This window comes from Pholis gunnellus (assembly GCF_910591455.1).
Source record: "Pholis gunnellus genome assembly, chromosome: 3".
NCBI lineage: Eukaryota > Metazoa > Chordata > Actinopteri > Perciformes > Pholidae > Pholis > Pholis gunnellus.
This window is the reverse complement of record NC_136529.1, coordinates 8956183-8979845: the sequence shown is the minus strand read 5'-3', so window position 1 is coordinate 8979845 and position 23663 is coordinate 8956183. Positions and strand designations below refer to the sequence as shown.

The window sequence follows — 23663 nt, the reverse complement described above, 5'->3', positions numbered from 1 at the left end:
ATTTAATGATGTCATTTGTGACAGTTAGGGTTTTAGTTTTAAAATCAATTTGGCATCCAAAGGTCATCTCACACGTTACAGCGCTGCTGTCTGAACAGATCTACTGCACCTAAATTACACTTCGCCTGCACTTACTTATGCTTTTATCATTCTGAAGATGACCACTGCCTGTTGTGCCCCGACACAAAATACAACACACAAACATGAAGCAAGTATAATGCACAGGGACATTTTATTCTGATGGAGTCAATGCAGGAACTGAGAAGAATCCAGAGTGAGCTCCCGTCTCCATGGAGATCATTTTTTCTTCTCAACCCATGATCTGGCAAAGCAAGGACAAATGAATCATTATGTAATCATCCTTGATAACCACATGATGCACAAATATGCATGTATTTGTAAGGAAGAATGAACGTATGACAAAGATTACGAAACCCTCCAGTTACTGCACGCGGTGGGATTTATGAAATCACAAATGAATCATGCTTCGTTGTGCTGTTTTACGCGTTTGTTTCTAAGCATTCAATGTTCTCTGATTCCTATAGGTTAGTGTGTAATACTGACGCCGTTCATCCAGCTGATGTAGGCAGAGACACGGGTGAAGACGGTGGGCTTCTTGATGGCGTTGCAGCCAGAGGAAGACACAAAGCTGGTCACACCGTGGACAACCCACTTTCCGCTGACACTGCAGTTGAGGGGGCCACCGGAGTCACCCTGGATTAAGAGAAAACACATCTCAGGCAAACCTCAGAGTCAAAACTGTACAGCCTTTTAGCAGAGTTACGAACAAATGCCCTTTTACAAAAAAAAAAGTACATTTACAGTAACTCATTGCCGCTTGCTTCTCATATCCCCTTCTGATTTCAGACAGCTTTGTAACGGGAAAAATGTCCATTATACTAATTAAATGTTTATACTTATTAAATGTTCACAATCAGGTTTTATAGTTTTGTGATACTGCTTGACAGTTTCGGTGGTCAGACCCTTTTGTCTAAGTTTCCAAGAAGCTAAGCGTGCAGTGACCTTTGTCCACGCCGTAGCCACTTCTCTATTTGAAGCACCGTCCTGTTTTGCAAAGGAAGCGTATCAGACGCTTCTGCAGGTGTAAGATTATGTAAGATTAGCCCCCCTCCTTCTGACCTCCTCTTGCCCTGTCTAGCCAATGTTTAACCATCTAACCTCAATGTAACCCCGATGTCAAAGGGAAGTGTAAAGGGGAAGTTCCCTCAGTTTGTATGTGTGCTTAAATATACAACTCATCTTGTAATGACTGTACTCTGTACTACTACTCTGATAATTGAACCTTCTCTGCACAGAGAATAAAATTCACAAAGACAAGTTCTGTTTCATAGTATTCTCTGTTTCAGCACCCTAGAAGACTCACGGTTTAGCAGTTATAATAATTTCCACCACAACTTCAAGCCAAGTTTGTGCAGAACATGAACTTGCAATAGTTTGACACTTTGTGCAGCTCAAGCACTAGCCTGGATCACTGTTACTGACTTATGCCCCTGCTGATGCAGCAAGTAATCCCACATGTCCTCCAAAATATCTTCCTTGACAGGAAGGGCTCAGGCCTCAGGTCAGTGGGGGACATTGAGTTTCACTTTGTCATGAAGGAATGGGACTGAATTCTGACTCAGTGTTTCTCCCAGTCTGCTTGTACCCAAACATCTTTGCTGCTGTCCTAATCACAGAGTGACAAGGCGGTTTGGGGACAACTGGAGACACTGGGTTCAAAATCTGAGCTGGAAAGAATCTGCACTCCACACATAGGCACCTTTCATAAAGTTGTAACTCTTGGCTTTATGAATGTTTCATGAATCACTTTCTAATGTGTTATAGATCTGTTATAAGCCAGTAACAACATTTGGGTTGTCAGGATGAGACAAATTGTTTAGGTCAGTGTTTATCCTTTCCATTTTGTAATAAAGCTGAGTTGTCAATAAATGGATCTTGGTCCAGATCCTTTGCAGCTCTTTCCCACCACAAGGTGTGTGGTCATACAGTCCAGGCAGCCAACCTGCGCAACTCAGTATTTCTTATCAATGGCTTATAACTGAATAATAAAGCTTTGGTAAATAATGTATTTAATATTAACAAAGCAATTATTACCAATAAAGCCTATAAAGAAAGAAAGCAGCACCCTGAAATCCTTGTCAAGCTCCAGGGATGCTGGCCAAATGTTCTCCCTCAATTAAAGGGGAACTACAAATTTTACACATAAAAGCCTGTTTACAGGTCTTCGGAAGCATATATGAAAAAGCAGTACTAAGCCTTTTTGTGTTTGCCAGAAGGAGCTGAGCAAACTTATAAATGGCCTTAAGTGATGTTACTTGAACAACGTTGGTTGGAAAGGAAGACTGCAAGTTAGAAAATTAAGAAAATTGGGCTTGCGACTCAAGGTTACATTAGGTTAAGAAACCTGAACGCATGACTGACCTGTCAACGGTCGATTGGGTAATGTCGGCAGCAGGTTTTGACAAATAAGAAGAATGAGTGTAGAAAACAAAGACGATGGCTTTTTTTTATAAATACCCATCCTGAGTTTGACAATATTATAGGAGTGCAAATGCTAAATCGGTGATGTACAAAATAAATACTAAATGTGCGGGCAAAAACATAGTCGTGTCTAAGTCCTCATAGGCTCACCTGGCAACCTGATTCCCTGCCACCACCAGCACAGACCATGGAGTCCTTCACAGTGCTGCCCCACCATCCATAGCTGGTGCAGGTCTTGTGGTCAACAACGGGCAGGGAGGCCTGCTTCAGCTGGGCAGACAGCTGACCTCCAGCTGAGGAGAAACACATACAACTGTGACAAGAGCCTATAATAGCATTTATCATGCACTGCCATGTAATGTCATTTCCTGATCACTTTCTCACTGTATGTAGATCCTGAACAGAACATGCTGATCGTATCATTATGTCAGACTCACTCTGGGTGCGACCCCAGCCAGAGATGTAGCAGGGGTTGTTGTGGGGCAGGACCTGACCGGTGGGGGGCAGAGCGGCGAGCTGGACGTAGTTGTTGAGAGAAGCATCAGAGGAGAGACGCAGCAGAGCGATGTCCCACCTGAGGATGAGACCCACATGTACTCAAGTCAGTGAGTAATAAACGTTTTGCCTGTATTAGGACTCATTGTAGTGGTTTTGTTTACGAGAAGGCTATTGTTTGCCTGTGTGAGTTTCTTATGTTTAGGGCTGCCACTAATAATTATATTCCTTACCAATTAAACTGAAGATTATTCTCTTGATTATTCTCTTGATTATTCTCTTGATTATTCTATTAATTGCTTGGTTAATCAGATTCCTGAAGCTCAAGGTGATGTCTTTGATTCACTTACTTTTTCTGACCTTCTGACAGACAAAAAAAACCCCAAAACATTCAATTCACAATGTTTTAAAAAAGAGAAAAGCAGCAAATCAGATGGATGGATTATCAAAAGAGCAGCAGATACATTGTCCCTCTCAGCTCCAGTTATGTGTTAATGCATGATTGTGTGTGTTTTTGCAATCTAGAGTAAATAAGTGTAGTAAAGACTTGTTAGTCAAACATTTTTAATCTTGTGAATATTTATAATAAAATAATGTAATATCCACATAATGTGGATGTTGAATCAAAAAAGCCATTTGACATTTTTGGTTGCTTTCGTGTGTTTACAAGTAGCTGAATTTATTCAGTTTCTATCATATGTGATGTACATATATCAGTATGTGCTATTTTTGTATGCAGAAGTGGGTCAAAAACAAGCAGCACTAACCCTCCAGCAACGCTGTTGGAGTTCCAGTTGGGGTGGATGTAGACGCGGCTCACGCTCATGTACTGCTCTCTGCCCTCGTTCTTGTTGATGTCGTGATCTCCAAGAACAACACGCCAAGTCCTGGAACTATGGACGTACAAAAATACATTTGTATTTTCAGGGCTGAAAGTCCAAGTTCAACCTTAAATGTCTGGGCGACGCACTTAAGGACATTTAATGAACTAAAAGTCTATAAATGTTCAGAACACGTATCCTGCTACTTCAATAATTAGTTTTAGCCTCAGCATCTGCTCTATGATGCATGAAACTCTCACCTGTCCACACAGTGAGCAGCGGTCATGACCCATCCTCTCTTGATCAGACTTCCTCCACAAGTGTGGCGGAAGCTGCTGCCAGATTTGAACTGAAGAGAGATCTAACAAAACAACAACAGAGAACATTTCAACTACAAGAAGCTGATGCGTTCACATTATTGCAAAATGCATCTTGGCAGCGTTCCTGACACTGAATCGTGCTTAAAAGCATTACGAGCAAAAGTCCTAAATGCACCTGATGTAACTGGATGTGTGTATGCAGGACATATGTTGTGCTGACCTATTTTACATTTGAAAGGTTCCTATAGAGCAGTGATGTAATACACTAAATAGATTTACTCAAGATCTATACTTAATAACTTTCTAGATACATATTGTGCTTTTTAAAACCATTTTTACTACATTTACTTAACATCTGCAGTTAATATTTTCCTTGATTTTACACATAAGAAATGTGACCAACTTAATAAATATGAAGCATTATTGTAGATTGAAGGCCTTGTATTCCAAAACAGATGTTTTCAGTTATGTGGCTGATTAGACAAATTCCTGTTGGAGTTGTGCACCGCTTTCATGTGCTAATAAGAATGGGTTTTCCCCCAAACCCAACAGGAAAAAATGATATTTATTTATTTTAACTTGTTGCATATCACGTGTGTGCATCAGATTAAAAATATATATCTTCTTTCAGGACCTGAAATCGGCCATTCCGTATAATGAGCACTTGTACGCAACGCAGGCGTATTTTCACGTTGTGTTATTGCTCCCTTCGCATAAGTAAAGGGTCTGAGTACTTTTGTACCACCACTGTTGTAGAGTCAAACAAAGCAACCGGTACCTGCCAGGGCCAGGAGTTGGGTCTGGCCACCTCTCCTCCCACAACTCTCTCCTCGACACTGTCATCCTCCAGGTACCTGGGCTCGGGAGTCAGCTCAGCCAGCACTAAGCCGAGCACAAACAAAGGAAGCGTTACATCAAGTGTTCAAGAGCGTGCCGAATGTCAGAGAAGAATCAGACGGGTCTTACCAAGGGCTGCGAGAGAGGTAAACACAAGAAACTTGAACATGTCTGTAGTCTTCTGAAACTTTCTGCACTAGAGACTTCTGCCCACCACTCTTTTATACCCCCAGGCCTCGTCTGCTGATAGCGCATGTGTGTGTGTGTTCAATACGAACACATGTGTCCACCTGTGTCTGTCTCACACTTATCACCACAGTGGGGACGGGGGGACGGGGGGGGGGGGGATTCATAAGTGGAATCACTGACTCAGCAACTGCATATATTTTTTTCCACTTGTATGGGCCACAGCTGTCAGGTATGAGAGTGTCGCATACTGTATGATTAGTTATATTTTATGTTGTAGTAAAGCGAGTTTTGACTGTCGATGCTCTGTGAACTGTGTTCATCATTATCTGCTATCTACCAGCTTTGAGGACAACTTAACTCTCGCCCAAGAGAGAGGCTTGACACAGCACACATTCAGATGTTTTTTTGCAAGAGCGCCGCTGCAATTAAAACTTCAGATGCATCTTATCTTACACAATCATTGTGACTCTCTCTCTCTCTCTCTCCCTCTGGTTGTCTGGAAAGACACCTGGCAAAAAGACATCTTTATACACAAGGATGCAGTGCTCTGCTATTCCAAGATAGATCACCCCCACGGTCTCTGAGTGTGATCAAGCATTTAAGTTGCAAAGACCACTTTAATTGCTTGAAAGTGTGTTTATGTTTGAGTATAATGTGCATTTTCACACAATAGGCTAGATTCAAACAGCATGAAAGTGTAAGGCCATATGATTGTGCTATTTATCTAGAAACTGTAGTTAGAACAGAGCCAGGGAATGGCCATAAAGAGAAAATAAATATATATTGTGGCCACAATTTACCAATTTGTGCGCACAAGATATCGTTTGTTCCATTAATTTAATTAAATAATTCGCATTTTGATCCATTTGTGGACACAAGATACTAATTTGTGCGCACAAGTTTATTCGTGGTCTCAGTTTAATTAAATCCTTCCCACACTTTCATTAATTCCAGGGCATTCATTTAAATAATTAGATATATATTTATTTTTGGCAGTGCACACGGCCAAGTCATTCATTCAATCTGCCACCTGCCTAAAGCACTTGTCCAAATGCAAATAGACTCTTTAATCAAAGGTTCAAGATCCAAGATTGGGAGCTTTTTGATTGCCTCTCAACAGCTCTCAAGATGTCGGCGCTGAGCTGCAAGCTCATAGCTAACGGTGCTAAAACTTAGGGAGCTGACTTGACAGGCTTTTCTCTGGCTACTCCGATTTCTTTCCCAAATCCAAAAACTTAAAAAACAATCTTAATTTGGCAATTCAATAGTTAATTAATAAACATTTGTTGTAAGTGTAAGATTGTAAATGATGAGTTTCTATTTTGATATGTCTCTCCGTATCATGTTCTGTCAGAGGTCAAAAACACTTTTTTTTAACACCTTCAAACTTTATGACCTTTCTCTGAGAATTTTTTATAAACATGAATTTCAGAAAGTTACTCATTACCTTTGTTGGTGGTTATAGAGCCCCCCAGCTGTAAAACATACTTAACAGCGCAATATACAACATTCAGAGCATTAATAAAGCAGCAAAGGAAAGGAAAGGGCTCAAAACGCAAATAGAAAAGGTAACAAGACAGAATATCTGTTTATTTGTTTTGAGAACATTATCCTTGGTAAATCCGGAGTATGTAGTCCAAATGTAAAGAAAAGGTAACCACAACTAAAATTCAAAACACAGGACTGAAATCTGCTTTCATTTCGCTCTCGACCTGACTACATTGAAAACCAATGAAAATCAATGCAGTAAACACAGAGTGTGTGTGTGTGTGCATGCAAGCTATATTTAGTTTTTTGCAAATGTATACCATCCCCCACCATCCAATAACTCATGTAGAACCATCCAATAGATTAAACGGTTCTTTAGTAGTAATGGTAGTTTGTGGAACCACACAGCCTTTTATAGTGAAGAACCATTATGTTTCTGTGTGTAGAGTGCAATAACAGATGGACCCACCCAGGGGAGATGCTGTCATTGTTCATTGACGTCGATGACACTCCTGTATTGCTCTGTGTTATGGCTGTAGTGCAGGACGAGATCACTGAGGACCACACGCCAAGAGCTGGAACTGTTTTAGCTTGAGTTAGATTATTTGTTCCCGCAGTAAAAAACAATGTAAGAGATGTGAGAAACAGAGACAGTGGAGGAAACAAAGAAATACATATTTGTGCGGGTGGTGTGCAGCGAGACAAAACCAGAATCTCAAAAACATTATGGATGTCTAAGCATACTATAACACTTATATAAGATAAGAATGATAGAAGGTTTATCTGTTACCTGTACACACAGTGAGCCGCGGTCATGACCCGTCCTGTCCTGATCAGTGTTACATTTGATTATATAGATCTTCTCGTTTATTCTTTTCCAAAACCAAAGCATGGAAGTGCTAAGATGGTGGATTTTGTGACCTTCGGAAAGAGCTCCTCAGACTGTTATTAGTCTTTGTGCTCAAATTAAATAACCTGCTGCTGGCTGCAGTTTCAGATTTAATGGACAGAGAGGGTGGAATCAATCTTCTCTTCTTACTCTCAGCAAGAAATAGAATAAGTGTATTTTATAAAAAAAACTATTCATCTGGAGGTGTTGAAGAAAGGTTGTTGTCGGAGTTAGTGCACGAGTTGACCTTTTAACCTTAAAAAAATGATGTGGTACATGCACAACTGCCCATTTTAAGATCTCCCAAGTATTTCTGGCTTCATCTTGTACTGTATGGCAAAGACAGAATCTTGCACATACACAACCTTTTTGTTCTCGTTTTAACATGCCCTGGCTTGCAATGTGATACTGGACCTGCCAAGGCCACGAGGAGTGATGCAGCACCTCTTCACCTCCCACAACTCTTCCTGCGGTGCTGCTCTCCTTGTAGCTGGACTGAAGCTCCAACTCAGCCAGCAGTGAGGCACAGAGGGAACTTATCAAAACACCATTTAAACATGGTTTATTTTGCCTTTGTATAAATGAATGATTGCACTTCCCAGCAGTAGATTCTTTACAAGACAGCCTTGATATCCCTCAGCTGTGGCTGTGAGAACTGTGCACAGAAACGTGAGCATGTCTTCAGCGTCTCCACATTTATAAATCCACTTCTCTTTCCTTTAAACCCTGAGCTGACCTTCAGTTCATGTGCACCCTCTGCTGTTCTTGGCAGTGGTCAGAAACACACCTGTGGTCCGTCTCAGACGTTATCACAGTCAGTGATAGTGTTTAACGGCGTGTTGCACCACACATGATTTACTGAAACATAAAACGTGTTTCTACCAACCTCCAGTGCTGAACATTTATTTTCAGTCTGTGGCCACACTCTAATTAAGAATTTGTATGCAACATAAAATAAATTCATGAATTTGTATAGTTAGGTGTTCCTTTATACACGTTTTGTTGCAGCCTAGGAGGATAGTTTGACGCATGAAGCATAAAAAATAACCTTCACAATGACACACATGACTGTGGTTGCATAAACTGTCTGATGAGAAATGAGTCATTACTCAAAGTTTAATGAACTTTATTTTTTGTTGAATGAGAGCAGAGAAATGATGAAGCACAGTAGATGAAAACATGGTCGAATGCATGCTCTGTCTTTGGGTGCTGCAGCATGGGCGACTCGTCTGTTTACATCATGGTCTGGAAAAGAGAAGAAGCAAATAACGGTCACACATCATATGCATCTTACATTCCATAAAACCCATTCAAGCATTCCTGAGTTATTTTTTTATAGCTTATTCCATTAAATATGATCGATATTCATATCCCTAATACTGACGGAGTCCATCCAGTCGATGTAGGCGGAGACGCGGGTGAAGACGGTGGGCTTCCTGAGCGCGTTGCATCCCAAACCAGACACGAAGCTGGCAATACCGTGGACGTAGTATTTTCCATCGACAAGGCAGTTCAGAGGGCCACCAGAGTCACCCTGATAGGAACGAGGTCAAACAGAGCATCTTAAATCTTGTGGGCATATTGATTCAGTGGTCGATATAAAATATAGATTATATAGAAGAGTTATTTCATTGGAGGTTTAAATTGTGCAGAATTTCTTCCTCTTCTTTGTGTTATTAAATCACTCCACTAGTCAAAAACAGTGCTCTATAAGTGCTCTATAAGACTTTACAGAAATATTTCCAGTTGCCGAGTGTACAACTTTTCCTAATTTCTAGTCCACTCAGGAGGAGACTTACGTTGCATCCAGCCTCGGCACCACCACCACCACAGACCATGGTAGTCTTGACAGTGCTGCCCCACCAGCCAGAGCTGGTGCAGGTCTTGTGGTCGACGAGTGGAAGGTAGGCCTGCTTCAGCTGATCGGGGAGGCTGCCGCCGGCTGACCAAGGTGAAATTGGCAAAGGTAAGATACCCGGAGCTTTACAGAAAAAGCATTGACACTGACGGGATTATGTAATCAATCAATATCAACTCACTGGAAGTGCGACCCCAGCCGGTGATGTAGCAGAGGTTGTTGTGGGGCAGAATCTGGCCCCTTTGAGGCAGAGAGCCCAGCTGGACGTAGGAGTTCAGGGTGGCCTCAGAAGTCAAACGCAGCAGGGCAATGTCGAACCTGAGGTGGGGATCCATGGGTCAAACAGGCGGAACCAAAAAGACTTTTGCGAAGACACTACACTCCTTATGATCACCCCAGGCAAACTTTTCTACTTACTTACACTGGACAAGACAAGTTTGTTTCTCTACGGTCTTAGGTCTGCAGGCCGAGCTTAAACTTGAGACCCTTATCTCTTTAAATTATTTTAAACTTGGAATAATGGAAGTGGTCCCTGCTAGCTGCAGTTACGTCAATTAACTAACAAACGCATGACCACAATGCTGCCTTGTTAATGATGTGATGTATTTTGTCATATCTATTGTTGCTGCTGTGATCTGACGTTGTTGTCATGTGTTGGATGCTGCTATTTGACCCTGCCGTTGGTAGGTCTCACCTGTAAAAGAGGTTTTAATCTCAATGTGACTTCCTAGTTAAATAAAGATTATTGTTAGAGTCAAAATCTAAATTACTAATTTTAATGTGTGCTTACAAAGTCTGGTGTCCTTATGTGATCCTCGTTGTGTGAACTTCCTCTGACATTAAGCGCCACAGCTGTTTAGTCTATCCCAAAGAACACTCAGCACTGCTTGTAATGGTAAATAAAGTTGTAGACGGCGTCAATACTTCATGGCGTCCTCCGATGATAAAAGTGACCTTTGTACTAGAACCAATTGTTAAAGTGTCCAGATACTTAGAATATGCTGTATGAAGGCAATTTGTGTGTGTGTTATCCTTTCGTGACGTAGATTGCCTGTGACACTATTGTTTACTTAGTATAAATATCCGAGGCTCGGAGACAGACCTCCAAGCAGCCTCGATCCATGTATACTGTATGTGAATTAACTCTGTCTCCTTCCTTGCAAAGAATAAATGTCCTGTTTAACAGTTATATTTATTTATTTATATATATAATTATTTATATATTTCTGAGGAGGATATTTTATTTTATTAAAATAAAATTTAAAAAAACGCGACAATCCCAAAAATGTACGAGTGTAAGAAAACAATACAATCCTCACCCAGCAGACACTCTGCCGGAGTCCCAGCCGGGGTGGATGTAAACCTGGCTGACAGTCATGATCTGCTCTCTGCCGCTGTTGATCTTGAGGTCATGTTCACCGAGAAGGACACGCCACGTCCTAGTCCTGCAATATCAAAAGAAGGGAAACAAAGAGAAACACAATATTATTAAAATTCAATTATTAGATATAGAAGTGACTCTAATGACTAACTGCAAGGCAGCATAGCCTAATGAGTTCTTATTACAGTAAACTGAAGTACAAAGTAAAGGTCACAACATGTCATTTAATCACTCCTGGTTTTGTTTATTTTTTGATTCCTTTTCTTTCTTTCTATTAAAATAAATGAATCCCGTTGGTGTGTGACAGTTATAAATGAGGCTGCAAGAAACGTCCTCAAGCTGGTGACATTTAGAAACACAGAAATAAATCAACCCCCGGCGATAAGAGTAGGCTGTGGATATTCAAGTCAAAGTAATCACAAAATGCACACAAATGCAACTAAAACTCATGCAGCCAAAGAATACAAAGTGTATGCGGGAGTTAATCATTACGTTACCTATCCACACAATGAGCAGCGGTCATAACCCAGCCTCTCTCAATCAGGGTTCCTCCGCATGTGTGGTAGTACCTGCTGCCAGATTCGTACTGAAGAGAGATCTAAAGGGGGAGAAAACAGACCGGTGTTATGTAGGTGTGAAAACATGAATACGTGTAATTTGTGAATCTGGTATGGTGGCTCTGTAATGGTAAGTCCCCAAAACAATTTCATTTAACATATAACCGCGCATTTAGTTTTTCATTTTTGTGTTGAAGTATATCACCTGCCAGGGCCAGGAGTTGGGTTTGGCCACCTCACCGCCCACGACTCTTTCAAAGCTGTCCTCCAGATACCTGGGCTGGGGCTCCAGCTCAGCCAGCGCTGGTTCAAAACATAAAAACAGAGGGCACGGTTTATACGGGCACAATATTCATGGTTTCCTGGAAGCCTCATCATACACTTTGCTTTCCATCTACAGAAGGAGGAAAGGACAAATGAGGGCAAGTACTGGTGGAGCTATAAGCTAAACGAAAAGAAAAAAAAGTGATTGACTGGATGAATGACAGATACTGGGACTGACTGACAGATTAAGAGAGTGAATGAGACAGAAATAGATAAATAATGAAAAAGCATTCATTATTGATCTCTTTCTGTACAGCGCAGTCGGTGTGTGCTGTCATTTTCTTACCCAGGGCTGCGAGACTTGTCAACACCAGAAGCATAAGCATGTCTGCAGTGCGTCAGAACGTTTTCTCAGGGAACGAATGATCCTCTTGTGTGTTTTATACCCCAGCTCGACCTTCAAGTTGGTCTGGAAAAGTGTGGTTGTGCTGTCGACAAATACTGGACGAAAAAAACAGGTATGCAGCTGTGGTCGGTCTCACATGCTGTTATCACAGTCGGTGACCACACACCTCCTGGTTTGACCAGTAGAAAAGAGTGACACATGGGCTCACAAGTATAGCACTGGATGACATGAGTCAGAGTGATTCAAAGACTTAGAAGGGTATGTATGTACCCTATACGTCATGTTTGATAAAGTACACCACATCTACCTTTGGACACTTTTTATGGGGAAAGAAAATATATATGTTTTTGTCAGAAATATAGCCTAAAGGGGAGAAGTGTAGTGATGACTGGCTGACCTTATGGTTGCACGAACCGTCTGATATGAAGGCAAACATCACAATTTTCTTCTCAGAAAGAAAATTTGTTTTCTCACTCAAAGTTATAGAAGTAGACTTTCAATGTATTTCAAATGATATACACAAAACTGAAGAAGTTCATTTTGGCCAATCTCCAATACGAAACGTTAAAATGAATTATCTGATGTAATGGAGTGCAAGTTCTTGAGAATATTTACATCACACACATCACCCTTTTTGAACCAGCATGAATTATGAAGTAAGCATTGAGAAACATGTTTTTGGGCTTTCTCTTTCTGTCCCAAGTGTCTGTCTGAGAGGGAATAAATAAAAATAGTAAATTCTACTTTACAAGCAATTTGTAATAGCATATAATAAATGTAAAATGGGGGGGGGGGGGGGGGGGGGGGGGGGGGGGGGCTTGTTAACTTACACGTCATTCAGTGACTTCAGCTGAATAATGTAGATGTTTTTGTCTATTAGTCTGTTTATCAAGGTCCTAATAATAATGTCTAAATCTAACCATGATGCCTGACCACAGCATGGAAACAACAACATGATTATATCCGACAATATTTCTAAAACAGGCTATTCTGTATGTTTGTTGTAATGTATTAAATGTTAACTGTAAAGTGATTGAAGTACTGTGTATATAAAAGAGGGAGTGGTGGGATTCAGTTTCAGTCTATGGAAGACATTTGCTGTGGTTATATTCAGTTGCATATTGACTGATGACTGTTTATTTTTTTACCCATTAGTTACTATCAAGGCAGAAACTACTCTTCCTGGACAAAAACACTACATCACAATGTAAAAAGAAATTTGTAGTCAAAAAACAAAAGACAGGCAACCAAAGTGCAGTCAAAACAGCAGAAAACAAATCAACCATAAAACTACTAATGACAATAAAAAACAAAACAACAGGTACTCACGCATTAAATACATTCGTAACAGCTCAGAAACCACAGCAGCACCATTTTAAAAAACAGCGTACACAGTTGCCGAAATATAAATAAACCAAAAAAGTCCATCGATAATCATATAGTTCAAATATGATGTAGCTAAATGTGTTGTATTTGCCATTAGGTATTTATACACTCTTTATAAAAACACTTTTAGTTGTTAAATGTACGACGTCTGATGGCAAACCATGAACACAAATAGTGTTCAGAGGGAAAGAACAGGACATTTGGGATTTTAGATAACAAAACATTTCTCATAAAACTGCCACTCATTTCCTATTACTAAATGTAAACATGTAAAAGATCTAGAACTGTAGAAACGTTGAGATGATTTCAGTCCTTTTCCATTTATTTATCAAATATAGCGCAGTGTGTGTTACATGTCTTAGATCATTTGGACTGCACATGAGGACTCTGACAAGTGTCCCAACACTAGATGGGGCTAAAGACTAACAAACACGCAGGATCTCTACTTCGTCATATAGGGTTAGAAACGCATATCTCCTCTATTTCACAGCAGACAGACAGAGGACACGCAGTCCTGGGATTCAACACCCAAATCTTCATATTCCATTGTAAATACAGATTTTGGTGTAATACTAAACTGAGATAAAAATCCATTTGAACACACAGACAAAAATCTACATTCCCAACAGGACTCATGTAAATCCAGTGTGAGAACTGAGTCGAAGAGGATTTCCCTCCTCTACTTCGCTCTAACCTCTTTGACATTGAACAGTTGTATCGTAGATGGATTACTTGATGATTTATGCAAAGTAAGTCACTAGGTAAAATATATATATATATTAATACTTTTTAAAACTCATTTACTAGTCATGCTGATATTTCCAACAATAGGTTTCTGGACAATGAGAAGGCCTCTGATGTGTCTTTTGTAAAACAGTCCTTAATTAGACAGAAAGTCATTAAAACTGTATGGATTTTGGATTATTGCCTTATCGGGCTCTTAAAGAGATAGCCACGCCGACTGGTAATTGAGCTGGCCCCATGACACACAGGGAAAAGGTCCTAATGCAGCAACACAGGGGCTCAACAATTTAGCTTTTTCTCATAGAGCGTCTTGTTCCCCTCCGAACTCCTCGAGCACCCCTCCACCACCCCAACCTTCTTCTTGCAGAGGCATAAATCAAATAGGGGGGAGATCAAAGACAGGAAGTGCTGGGGACGTGTTAATTAAAGATGTTTGCTCTTGATACAGCTTCCCCTCGTTAATGAATAGTCGATTTGGTTCCCATAAAGATGTCTCATGCACAAGGGCAGGAAATTGAGGTTCCAAAAAAAATTAATGGGATGCACTGATTGGTTCTGCGATAGGAAGTCAGGCAGGGTTATCAGAGAGTGACTGTTGATTATGCCAATGTGACGCTATTTGAAAAGCTCAAACTGCCATGAAGCTAAAAGATTTGAACCCCATTAGGTTAGAAACCACCATTGCTTTTAGTAAAGTAATGTATTCCGTTGTAAGTGATACTGTGAGGCAAGTGAGTGCACCTTAAAAGCAGTGATCATGTATTTGTTTTTTTGGGCCATTTGGGGGCAGCAGAACAAGCGGTCAACACATCTGCCCAGACGCTTATTAGATATCTGTAAGCTACACACGTTTTTGATTTGTAGAGTGATAATTCTAAAGGCTTTAAAACAGTGGCCTTAGTTCAACAAAGTGGACATTTTCATGAAGCCAGCATTTTCTAATAAGACCTCTACATTGTTATTTCGGTCGCTTTCAAAGACTCCTAGATCTTCTAAGAAAACAACCCAGATTCTGAAACGAAATCATTTTGTCCTCCGCCTTCTCTTGAACTTGATGAACATTTGAACTGTTCACCAAATGCACCCACAGAGACAGAATGTCTGCAGACAATAAATGTGAGGCAAGGTTGTGTAATTCAGCTTTCAGCGTATTCAACATTAGAGAAAGATGGCAAGAACAACCGTTGAATCAGAGCGTTTGAAGGTTAACACGAGGGCAAGAATCTCTCGAAAAGCACTTTTCTTAATCTGCATCTCATCTCAAATCCGAAAAGTACTCTCCGTCAGTGGTGTTATTTGTCAGTAAAATATGTCGTGTATGTGCAGTGTGTGAGAAGTTTCAGTGCTAAATGACTGCACACCATGTCACTAATCTACACTCAGTCCACAGGGACAGACAGTGCATTAGCAAAATGTGTGAGGCTGCATCAGCGTTGCCATGTGTCCTGCTGGGTGACAGCGGCGAAACTGATCCACTGGGCTGTTTGCAACCTTTAATTGCAATTATACCCTAGTGAAAACAATCAATAAATCTTCCTACAACACCCCCCCCCCCCCCCCAAGCTTTCTCTCTCTAAATTGCTTCCTCACCAGCTCAGCTTCCCTATCGTGTTTCCTACGGTGTTCATTTTTTTTTGTTTCTCGGTCTGCTTCTCTCTATTTACCTCGTAAAAGAAAGGTGCCATTTAGGCTGTGGGTTGATGTGGTTTATGGGGGGGGCGGGGGCGAGTTGGTGCAGCACGTTAGATTATCTGCTGTGGCTAGGAGAACCTGATTGATCCTGTGGAGTACTGTTCATCCATCTCCGTCCTCCTGCGGCTGCTGCTTGCTTTCACCTCGAGCCGCTTGCCTGTTCCCTCCTCTGGCCCGGTCTCAGCTGCCGCCATGCTGCTGGGTCCTGGCCCTCGGTTGCAGCAGTGATGGGGCCTACTGGAGTGGAAAAGGAGGCTGCTGCTCCGAGTTTCCCTCGCTGAGTGATAGAGGGAAGAGGAAGGTGATTAAAAACTGACATACCATGTTGCTTCATCCTTGCCACACTGTGTGTGTGTGTGTGTGTGTGTGTGTGTGTGTGTGTGTGTGTGTGTGTGTGTGTGTGTGTGTGTGTGGGGGGGGGGGGGGGGGGGGGGGGGGGGGGGGATCAGATAAGACTTCAACTGGAAAATCCTTAAATACTCCCAATTAAAGAAAACAGGAATAAATCACTCCATCTAACAAGAAACAAAACAGATGAAATAAGCTTTAGTATGAACTGCGTGTGAAATATTTTGAAAGTGATTAACAGCAGCATGTATGGTGATGTCAGTGTTAAACTAATTAAAACAACCACATACATACAGCAGTGATGTGAGCTTTGTAAAGCATGTTTTTACTGCTCTGCACATTTATACCTGTCGGTGGCTGTCAACATAATTATTCCCAGAGGGAAATAAAACGACTATGTGTCAATTAACACAGAGAGCATCAGTCAGTTTCAATAAGTGTGCTGTGAAAACAGTAACTTTTTAATTTCAAGCCTAATGTGTCTCTTAACGATTTGTGAAATTCTTGGCTACTACTAACGAGTTTTTCTTCACAACGTAATAATAAGGTACCATGTGAGTCAGGCATGTCAGAGTGAGGGATTAATGGGGTGAAATTGAGCTATTTGATGTCTGAAGTTTAACAGCAGTTCTAACATCAAACAAACCCGTGATTTCTTAATCTATTGTGTATTCTGTCAGTCACTTTTTTACCACTGCCAATTGGAAGCACAGAGAGAGAAAGAGAGTGCAGTCTCACTGCTTCACTGGTCTGTGCAATATTACTGTCATGCATGACTACCGTCTACTCTATGAGCGGAAGTTAGAGAGGAGACAATTAACTTGGACCTCTAATAACTTTGAATAGTGAAAGGAGAGGAAGTTAGAATGGCGAGTGTATGGATGGCCAGTTTTTTTCTTGCTCCTGTATATAATGTACAAACTCAAAAGACATGATCACCACCTTCATGATTGAGAAAGTGTTTCATTCTTAGACCTTTGTATTTAAAAGACTTGCTGCGAGGCAGAGTTAAACTTATTATAGTAAGTCAATGCTGCAAAGCTGACCTCTGATGAACTGTGCATAAACTTGTTGCAAAAGGTTTTTCTTCTCCTGCTCTCCTGAACTGATACACTCACACTCAGATATTTCCCACCTTCCATTCTTAAGAGCAGTGGAGGGCTTTACTCAGCTCTTGCCTCTGTATTTCATTCTGTCCTACAGAGCTAACAATATGAGTTAAAGCTATTGATTGGGCCCCATGTGGCCAGCCAGCTGCCTGGTAAATCACAAAAATGGTATCTCAAAATGTCTTTATCAAGAATATTCCCTATGTCTCTATCTTTGGCTTCCCGAGTCATTTTATTAAAAAAGTTCCTTAGGATTTCACATGTGCAGTTTCAATAACGATTCACAATAAGTATCCCTATAAGCACTCTTAGTGGTCAGCTATAAAATGTAATTGTTGGTGATTTAATTTTCAATTATCTCTTCAATGAAAACTAATCCATTTCATATTATAGACTAGGTGCCCATTTTGCTAAGCCCATATCTCATACATGCAGTGGCACAATAGAATTTACATTTGCCTTCCTCTCAAGTACAGCAGAATACTGGGCAGCAGACCACCAATGAAATTAAAGACAGAGACAAAGAAGGGGTGTGGGGGGGGGGGAGGGGGAGCCGGCATGTGAATATTTAATTAGTTGTTAATGAAAAGAAGTCATTAGGATTAATTCCTCCAAAAGGCTAATTTAAATGTTCTTTTGCACTCATCGTGAGAGTCGAAGTCTGCGTGCAGGAGACGGAGGTGGAGTTCCCATGCTGTCCCAAAATGGGGCTTCAGCTGTGGACAATAGCTAATCACTCAAAACCGTGTAGCAGTAATGAGCTCACAAGTCATCACCAAATACGCAATTAGCAGCGATTCTGAGCAGCATGTTTTGCTCGTGAAAAATATAAAGAAGTGGTGCCATCATTGGCTTACCTTCAAAAATCTAAAACGTAAAAGCAGCTGTGTTGTTGCAGACGTCAGTGGTGAAAGAGGATCTGCCTGAGAGCCAAAATACTCGCAACAACGCATTAAATGAAACATTTCACTGTTTTTTTTCCCGGGCGCCTCGATTTATTAAAATGTCAACACAGTAAGAGTAAAAATATGCGTAAAGGTCTTGCATTACCAGCTCTCCGAATAGCTCATGGCGCTCATCATGGATCGAGCCCGAGGCTGTTAGTTCACAAAGTTTTTGGATGATGATTCTTTAACTTTTCTTCCAGCGGCAGGGAATCAATTTCCCAGGCGGAGAGACCTGATGCTATATCGAATTGGAGACACAGATAAATAACCCATGTTCAGACACAATCAACCACTCTAAGAAGGGTACAAATAGCAAGGGGTGACATGCCACTACACCTGCTCGCCCACAAATTGCATTCCACCACGTCCTTCATCTGTGCCAGCTAGACGCTGATATCAAAGAGGCTTTAGATATAATGGCTCTGCCTTTTAGCAGCAGCTCCAAATTCCCCCTTTAGATTTAGTCACCGAACCGGCGCTTGTCAAACTGGAGAATCAAAGAAAGAATGACCTTTTTTTTCTTTTCTTTATTTTACCAAAGTAACTATTGGTCTAAAATGTTATGCAGGCCGTTCCTTCAAGAGCCTGACTTGTCGCCATGAACTTCCTGCTCAGCATTAGCCTAGCATTGTTTGCTCTTGGATTTGCTCAGCAGCATAATAACAGTTTACAGGACCAGGGAAGTTGGGAAATATTGCCCTTGCAAAGTTGCTCATGCATGTACAACATCAAGGCATCCTGGTGAGATGCGTCATTATTGATGCAATTGGGGGTTTATTGAGGCTTTCTGTTGATACATTCGACTGATGTCGATAAAGGTGTCCTTGACTGATAATGATTATTGCCCACTAGGGTAGCATGCATTTGTCTGGCCTGGAACCTACATATAGCGATTATTAGATCTAATGACCATCTGTCCATGAAGACCTTGTCTGTCACCTCCTGATGATGTCATCCTCTGGAGCGGCACCAAGACAACAGTTGCCTGGAAGCTGGTTCTAGGTGTGGGCTGGAGACGGACTCACGTCATCAGGGTGAAGAGCCTCTTGCTCCCCCTGTGTCCTGCTTGCCCAATGACAGCTAAAGAGACTTGTCAATGGGACCCCTGAGTGTATTCATATTCACTGCCAGCTCCCACTGAGTTGGTTGGCACACTACGTAGCCTTGGCCAAAGTAAAGCCAATGTGCATGGAGTGAGTTGAGAGGAAAGGAGGACACAAGAGAGAGGAGAGATTGTATAATCTTCCCATGTGTGTAAACTTGCTCTCACCACTAGTGTAATCCAAATGAAATATTAAAGGAGACTCGACCTCACAAAGTGTTAAGGAGATGAACCTCTTGTTGCCCTAACATGAACCAATTGTCCATACATGTGCTCTATTATTCTCCTGTGTGTACATAAGACACTGATCCGTGTTGAAACAGTTTGCATTATTTAACATTAAGTAAATATGTACTGATAAGAAAGTAAGGATTTGAAATGTAGGCCATGTAATCAGTTTGGTAGTGGCATGTTCAATGCTGCATATGAAATATCTTTTTCAGGGCTCTCTTGACATTTCAATCATGCATTGCACATTTAAACAAGCAAATAATGCACCTTATAAATAAAATAAGCACTGCAGAGATACACCAAGAAAACTGCTTTACGGAATGATTGTGCATGAACAGCGTTTTATTTTTTACAATACCATACTTGAGAATCTCATTGTATAATTCAATAATTATTAATTCAGGAAACTGTCAGACATGCTGCCAATAAATCGGACTTATTTTGTCAACTTTTGAGATCTCTTAAATGTCCTTTAAGCGTCACTTTTCCGAATGGGTGGAAATAAATTTATTAGCAGGCCTAGACAGCAGGCAAATCTAGACAAAGCTGAACCAAAGAGCCGGCTGCAGAGAAAGCTGCACTGAAAAAGGACTTTGACAGAGAGGCCTATTCATCCAGGTATCTCTGAGGAGCATCACACTATCATATTCATAAGAATGTAAATAGATATAAGTATCCTCTCAGTGAGTCATGCCAGCATCAGTGTGGCACTAACAAACAACATGATAAAAGCTAGATTTGGGTAAGCATACATCCCAGCACCTAATATTAAAATGTACATCAGTAATTTAATACCTGCTGTAGTTTAAAACCCATGTGTGCCGCACAATGTCTACTCAGAATTCACGTCACCTCACTGGAACGGAGCATGGCTCATCTTCCCAGCACCGCTGATCAATACAAGATGCCGGCTTTATAGATGACTGCCACATTGTCACAGTCAATACTATGGCAAATGGCAATTATGGACGCATTATGAACAATTTCATGGGTGAGCTCCCCTCGCCTCTTGGCAATACGGTTTCTATGACGAATTTGGCAATGGCAGTCTTGCGACACATCTGCCTTATTGCCTGTGTTTGGCTCACTCACTCGCTCTGACATATTTGGATGTTCCATTCAGTCAACTACAGAGAATTGGTCAGGAGAGAAAATAGATTTGTTCAGGGATTTGTGTGAGCCTGTGTACGTACAACTGTGTCTATGCGTGCAACCATGTACAAACATGCGTGAATGTGTGTGTGCAGCATGTCAAATGTGTGTATATACGCTAAGTTTGCATGTGTGTTTGACTACTTGAGGAAATGTACAGTGGTGCAGAGTTTCTGTGTACAGTACTATATGTGTATTTGTATACAAATAGTGAATGTGAGTGTCAATACAGGTGTGTGTCAGTAGCATTCTTTAAATGGCTGTACAGTATGGTGTGTACTGAACCTGAAGCAGTAACATTAATTATCTGTGAACTGTCTTTGTTTTCTATATATATTTTTAATAGATCACAAATGTATAATGATTGTGATACATATCTAATGCAGAGGTAATGCGTCACTAGTCTTTTTTATACAGGTTATTATGTGTCTTTTTGTTACACTTCCTGTGAGCAGTATGTTCTTCCAGGAAGAGGATCTATAAGTGCTGAAGTGACCCTTTTTGGATCCTTAATGTAACTAGAATATGTTTGTGCCCTAATGGGAGGCTTTCACTTCAAGCTGGCCAAGTGCTCCTATCTGTTGAGCTCAAGAACTGCGTCAGTGTGCTGTAACAAAAGAAAGTAATTCTAATTATGAGTATAACCCTGGTCCTAACCATTAGCCCTGAACACAACACACATGTTTCTTTTAAGTCATACTTATCTTATTACAATGTTGAGTAATACGCTAAATATTTTTGTGAATCATATTTTAGCCTACTCGTGTATGTTTTGTAAATCATTTTCTTTAATGTTGTGTTTTGTAATCTTGGCCTTCATCGGTTCTTCTCTAGCTAAGATGATTTATCATTTAACCTAGCTAACGCTAGTAGCTGAGCTAACTTAGCTTTAAAAAAACAGGTAAAATAATATAAAATAATGATAAGCTAATGTGTTGTCACAATTTTCCTTTATAAAATGAAAAGAATAACTTTCAGCTGTCGAAAGTAAAACTTGATGTAGCCAGTTTTTCGTCACGTAAGCTAACGTTAGCTCAGAGGACTTCGAGAGGGAACAGGGCAGTGAAGGAAACGTTAACGACTCTTTTTAGAGTCAAACTGTATCGTCATTGACTCTGAACACGAACACTACCTCTCGTCTACATTAAACACACGCATTGCTCAAGTGACACCGACGTCGGGCTTCGTCACCCGGTGCCGTCCTATCCGTGCTCTCTCCTGTTTGGGGCAAATTTAATTGATCCCGGTAATCCTGCGATCACCTCTGAGGTGGTTTCCTCCAGAATTCGTAACGCTGGAGCATATCGGGCGGTTTTTTATGTTTTGCCCAGGTATGCACACTCTTATTCACGGATAAACCAGCGGGAATCCAAACGAAACCGGAGTAATTATCCCTGCATTGTCGTGGAAGGAGGCAATGGATGCGAGCGAGCGAGCAGAGGCGCACCGAGGCAGCTCTCCGACGGACCCCGCTCCTCTGCGATGCAGCTGTTTGTGCTGGCTGTGAAGAAAACCCCGGAGACCCCGACGACTGCTTTTACAACGCTAACGGGAGAGCAATCAGCGGCTATTTGTTAATCTGCACGTGTTGGGATCGCATATGAAGAGCAGGGAAAGCATGTAGCGAGCTCTGCCTCTCTCTCTCTCTCACACACACACACACACACACACACACACACACACACACATGCAGAGAATAACGTTACCGCCGCTTTGATTTTCTCAGCTTTGCCCTGTTTGCCTCGCAGAGGTGATTTGTCCGTTTGTTTTCTTTCTCAGACCTGCTTTTTGCTTTTCTGTTTTGATGCGTGGGAGCCAAATATCAACTCGGTAATATCACAGAAGTGTGCGAGGAGGGGACGGCGTTTGGCATCTTTCCACGCGCGCTCCACACCGCGCTGCTTCTTATGGAACTGTGACCCCCTCAACCGAGCTACTACACCTGCTTTCCACATCTGTACTTTCTCCAAGTGTTTCCATGTGAGGACGGGGTATTTTGAGGATATATATTGGGGGGAGGGGGGGGGACTGCTTTGAGTATTGGGGGTATTTTTTGCCGGCTTGTCAGTGACGCGACATCTCACAGACCGCATGAGAGATACATGCGTAGAAGGGCGTGAACTTGCAGACACTAACCTCCTTCACATCGATAAAAGCATCCGCTTATCTATAACAGCCACTTTCCTCCCGTTTGCAACCCCCACACACACCCTTCGTTCGTCTAAACTCATCCCGGGGACATGATGGATCTCAAGGCGGACACGGAGGACATGGACTACAAGCGGCCGGCTCCCATCGAAGTTTTCGCCAGCAGGTCCACGCTGCACGGCATCTCGCACATGTTCACTTATGAGCGGATGTGTATCAAGCGCAGCCTGTGGATCTTGTTCTTCTTGAGCTCCATGAGCGTGCTGGTGCTGGTGTGCGCGGACCGCGTGCAGTTCTACTTCCAGTACCCGCACATCACCAAGCTGGACGAGGTGGCGGCTCCGATGATGGTGTTCCCCTCCGTCACCTTCTGCAACCTCAACTCCTTCCGCTTCAGCCGGGTGACGCGCAACGACCTGTACCACGCAGGGGAGCTTCTCGCCTTGCTCAACAGCAGGTGTGTGTGTGTGTGTGTGTGTGTGTGTGTGTGTGTGTGTGTGTGTGTGTGTGTGTGTGTGTGTGTGTGTGTGTGTGTGTGTGCTTTACCTGTGCGATAAGGGCTGCTTGTAGCTCGCAGTAGCTCTATCTGTTGGTATGCATGGTGTCAAAGTCGAGCTGGAGGCGAACAGACAGGCTTCAGGGGAAACCTGTGAGGATTTAGGAGTTCTTGACTCAGGAACCGATTGTGTCAGCTGCACGACACCAGACAACAGTCATAAGATTGAAACATTCGGATGAAACAGTACATTTTTTTAAATTGGACACACTCTACTGCAGTTATTATGAAAGTGAACTGA

General features: G+C 41.7%; 3 protein-coding genes across 4 annotated transcripts in view; 1 reads left to right on the top strand and 2 right to left on the bottom strand.

The window, feature by feature from the left end:
• Positions 1-215: 215 nt before the first annotated feature.
• Positions 216-5245, bottom strand: LOC306715783 (elastase-1-like). 2 transcript variants are annotated; one of them, XM_079186260.1, is made up of 8 exons: positions 5105-5245; positions 4917-5020; positions 4079-4179; positions 3765-3890; positions 2940-3076; positions 2653-2795; positions 565-714; positions 216-322 (listed from the first exon to the last, which is right to left on the bottom strand). In XM_079186260.1, the coding sequence occupies exons 1-8, from the start codon at positions 5142-5144 to the stop codon at positions 311-313; spliced, it is 813 nt and encodes a 270-aa protein (XP_079042386.1). In that variant the 5' UTR covers positions 5145-5245; the 3' UTR covers positions 216-310. The 2 variants fall into 2 exon arrangements, with proteins under 2 accessions (XP_079042386.1, XP_079042385.1); XM_079186259.1 differs by having other exon boundaries at positions 249-714.
• Positions 5246-8650: 3405 nt separating this feature from the next.
• Positions 8651-12099, bottom strand: LOC306715784 (elastase-1-like). The gene is made up of 8 exons (XM_079186261.1): positions 11948-12099; positions 11543-11640; positions 11278-11378; positions 10719-10844; positions 9581-9717; positions 9341-9483; positions 8926-9075; positions 8651-8786 (listed from the first exon to the last, which is right to left on the bottom strand). The coding sequence occupies exons 1-8, from the start codon at positions 11985-11987 to the stop codon at positions 8775-8777; spliced, it is 807 nt and encodes a 268-aa protein (XP_079042387.1). The 5' UTR covers positions 11988-12099; the 3' UTR covers positions 8651-8774.
• Positions 12100-22961: 10862 nt separating this feature from the next.
• The window catches only part of asic1b (acid-sensing (proton-gated) ion channel 1b), a gene marked incomplete at both ends in the record, with an annotated part of 142129 nt that continues 141427 nt past the window's right edge, over positions 22962-23663 (top strand). The window contains one exon of the mRNA XM_079186240.1: positions 22962-23323. Within this exon, the coding sequence (XP_079042366.1) occupies positions 22962-23323 (362 nt within the window). The remainder of the gene's footprint in view (positions 23324-23663) is intronic.